At 35.2% G+C, this 3,303-nt stretch overlaps 1 protein-coding gene across 1 annotated transcript in view; it reads left to right on the plus strand.

The window, feature by feature from the left end:
- Positions 1-2,220, plus strand: part of LOC117119116 (vitamin K-dependent gamma-carboxylase-like) — a 5,836-nt gene extending 3,616 nt beyond the window's left edge. Inside the window, exons 3-5 of the mRNA XM_033263927.1 lie at positions 368-516; positions 598-784; positions 1,506-2,220. Of these exons, the coding sequence (XP_033119818.1) occupies positions 368-516; positions 598-784; positions 1,506-1,808 (639 nt within the window). The 3' untranslated portion in view covers positions 1,809-2,220. The remainder of the gene's footprint in view (positions 1-367; positions 517-597; positions 785-1,505) is intronic.
- Positions 2,221-3,303: the final 1,083 nt, after the last annotated feature.

Here is a 3,303-nt window from a genome sequence, read left to right on the forward strand (position 1 = left end):
CCCTGTTACAGTTTCCTCTCTTGGCGGCCATACTCATGTAACACATATATCATATAAGTAAAAATTAGAAGTAAACTCACAAAAGAAAAATGTACATCCTGCAGAGATCATGAGAGTAATTAATAGAAAATTCTGGGAATTAATCATCAGAAAAAGTACATAAGTTAATTTATTTCGGGTCATTTGAGTATAGCACAATGTTCAGGTCATGTTCAGACTCTAAAACAAGTCAGTTCAGATTCAGTATTTACAATAAATTTATGTAAATATTATTATTATTATTATTACCGTATTATTATTATTATTATTATTATTATTATTATTTTATCATCATCATCAAAGGTATTTTATTTATCGTTTTCCCTAGACTCTGATGAACTTGCGGCAAGCAAAGCGAATGATAACAGACCTCGACTTAGTTCTGCAATTCGTCAACCACTGGACGACTAAGTCCCCTGGATCACCAGAAGCTCCAGTCAGTATCAAAGCAGAACTTTGGAAATCTTTAAATGGAAGGTGGGTAGAGTTATTATAAAAATATTTCGTTATTCTTTTTCTGTAAATTCCTCTTAATAAGAGACATTGTTTGATCCTCAGGCCATTCCAGCGCTGGGTTGACCCGGAAGTATTTTTGAGCCAGGTGGATCCTGACGACTGGAATCAAGACTGGATCCTACCTATGGTTCCTGACGACTTCATCGATTTTAATGAGTTGGAGAGGATTGAGCTGGTCAATACAGAAAGAAATATACCGACATCGTTCTTTATGGAAAGATCATATGAGGTAAAAGCAGGGTCAAGGTGGCGGGGCTCGTATGTTAGTGACCGGCATTTTGGATTCAGTCCAATGAAGAATAGTTTATATTTATTGTAATATAGTATGATACATTTAATATTTAGCATCCAAAAATATACTAACAAACAAAAATCTAGAACAAACCACAAGATTTAAAACAATATTTGTATTTGCACATTTAAAATAACCAAATTTGGTATTAACTTTTATTATAGGCCTAAGTCATAGATATAAAATTATTTACATATGTAGGTTTATATTTAAATTTTCTGGCAGAATTTGAAAGTCATTTGCATATATGTTACAAGGGTACATCTGTTAAGTATTTGCGTCTCTAGGGGTCCGGGCCCCACGCCCCTTCAAAAATAATCGCGGTCTCCCAGTCGCCTCCACCCCCAACACCAAAATAAAATCACGTTCAAGTAATTAAAAATCACCTATAATAACCTTATTTTGCGAGTTAGCACTACTTACCTAACCATCGAGCCCCATGTGACCTTCTCCCCTTCCCATTTCAAGACCCCTAGCTATGCCACTGCACTGCTGTTATGTAGCGATGATATATTCTTGTACAAATTATTTCAATAAAACTTGCATACAAGTAAAAATAGAAGTAAATTCATTCAAAAACTAATGTAATTTCTATAGCTGTATAATTTATTTGATTTCATCTGAACGTATCTCCTTTGCTGTTTCTTGTTTCTTAAAGACATTTGCAACATTCCACCACAACTGGTCTGGATGTCAGCATATCACTGTCGCATGCATACGCGGGGAACTATTTTATAGACTTGACGATGGCGATGACGAGCACCAGATCATGCCTGGGATAAACTTCCCCATCCCTCTCAGCACAAAGTACCAACTGTTCACGAAGGAATCACCAGCCATCTGGATGTACGAGCATGATTGTGACAAGGGACTCTTTCACCATGGAATGGACATGCTGAGTCTGGCGAGATTGGCGGCCGAGTACCATATCGCTATGAGAGAGTCTTCAAAACAGCTATAGGCCAACGACTGCCCATGGCTTTCTAGTGTAACAGAATTGTTGTTTGCAGAGAATGTCTCGACGTTTCGACTGAGTTGCTTCAATCGTCTTCAGATATTGTTTTCCTGAATAGTTTCGAAACTATCTACGTGTACCGCAAGCATTAAATATACAAACATATTCATTAGGATTGATTGGCGCAGCTGCTGCAATTCATGCTCTTAAACCTTGCCGTAGTGTTCGGACCTAGCATTTTTGTTGTGTTGCTTCATTTACGGTTTTCGTTCTCAATCTAGGAGTATAAGTGGGAACCTACGTACTTTATTTAATTTACTTATATTTTTAATTGCGTTTTAATGTTGTTTCTTTTTTATTTTGTGCATTTTGATGGTGACTGTTGTTTCTTAAATATTAAATATACATTTTATTTATATATTGCAGACCTATTTTTATTTTATTTTAGTTGTAGCTTCGTGGTGGAAATGTATTTTTTATTTGCTGTCTTTATGTACTTTTCATTGTTTAAAACCTGTTATAGCAAATATAATTTTGGAGACAATAAAATGTATTCAGATTCAGAACCAGGCCCGGGATTTATCAATCTCAGCTTAGCAAATGTCTTAAGTCAAAAAAGTTAAGATGTCCCTAATAAATATCTTAAGCTGATTTATTACCCAATCTTAACAAAATCTTGGCTTTAAAAATCGTCTTAGATGGTGCCAATGTACAATCGACTTTCTAATTTTAAGCAATGTTTAAGCTAAGCAATATGAATAAATTTGACTGAAGTAAAAAAATGGACTTAAGACGAATTTAAGCTGATTTCTAGTTTGATAAATGTGGCCGATCCTTTACTATTGGGCTGACTTAGAGTACCAAATGATCAGCTTTTGCTGGATGGTTCACCCTCATCAAATATGGTTCAAATAATAGCCTATAAAATAAATTAAAATAAATTACCAGCTGAAATTTTATTGAATCCTCCCCGGCCCAGAAAGCTGAGAATAAAATGAAGTGTATAAACGCCTTGTTGGCACGATGTGCCGTCAATGTCTGTAAAGATTGGTTTCCATACAGTCGCTACACGCTATTGCCCACAGCTTTCGGTGATGTTGATTGGTTGGCAGTCGATTGCATCGGGGATTGCTTCGCAGTACAACGATTGCACTGGAAACACTGTAGCGACAGTGTAGCGATTTTAAGAAAACCAGGCTTTAGGCAAGAGCTTTTTTATACCTTGTTTAGCGCACCATCTGCCACAACAGAAATATAATAAAATATTGTATTATTTTTATATATAAAATTATTGTAATATTTATTTGTATTATACCCTCCGCTCCCCTGAAACTTCACAAGTAAAACACATATTCTTCCGTAATTACATCAATTTCATTACTACATTGTTTACATTCATCAATACATTATTTTAATTTACTCCTCCGTCTAGATGTTTTTGGCAAAATCACTTTGCTAAATAAGAAAACAAATTAGTATTTCTACTCAATTGGGAAACTCC

The sequence above is a fragment of the Anneissia japonica genome, unplaced genomic scaffold, assembly GCF_011630105.1.
Source record: "Anneissia japonica isolate Jap-2015-1 unplaced genomic scaffold, ASM1163010v1 scaffold1792_len1028045_cov167, whole genome shotgun sequence".
NCBI lineage: Eukaryota > Metazoa > Echinodermata > Crinoidea > Comatulida > Comatulidae > Anneissia > Anneissia japonica.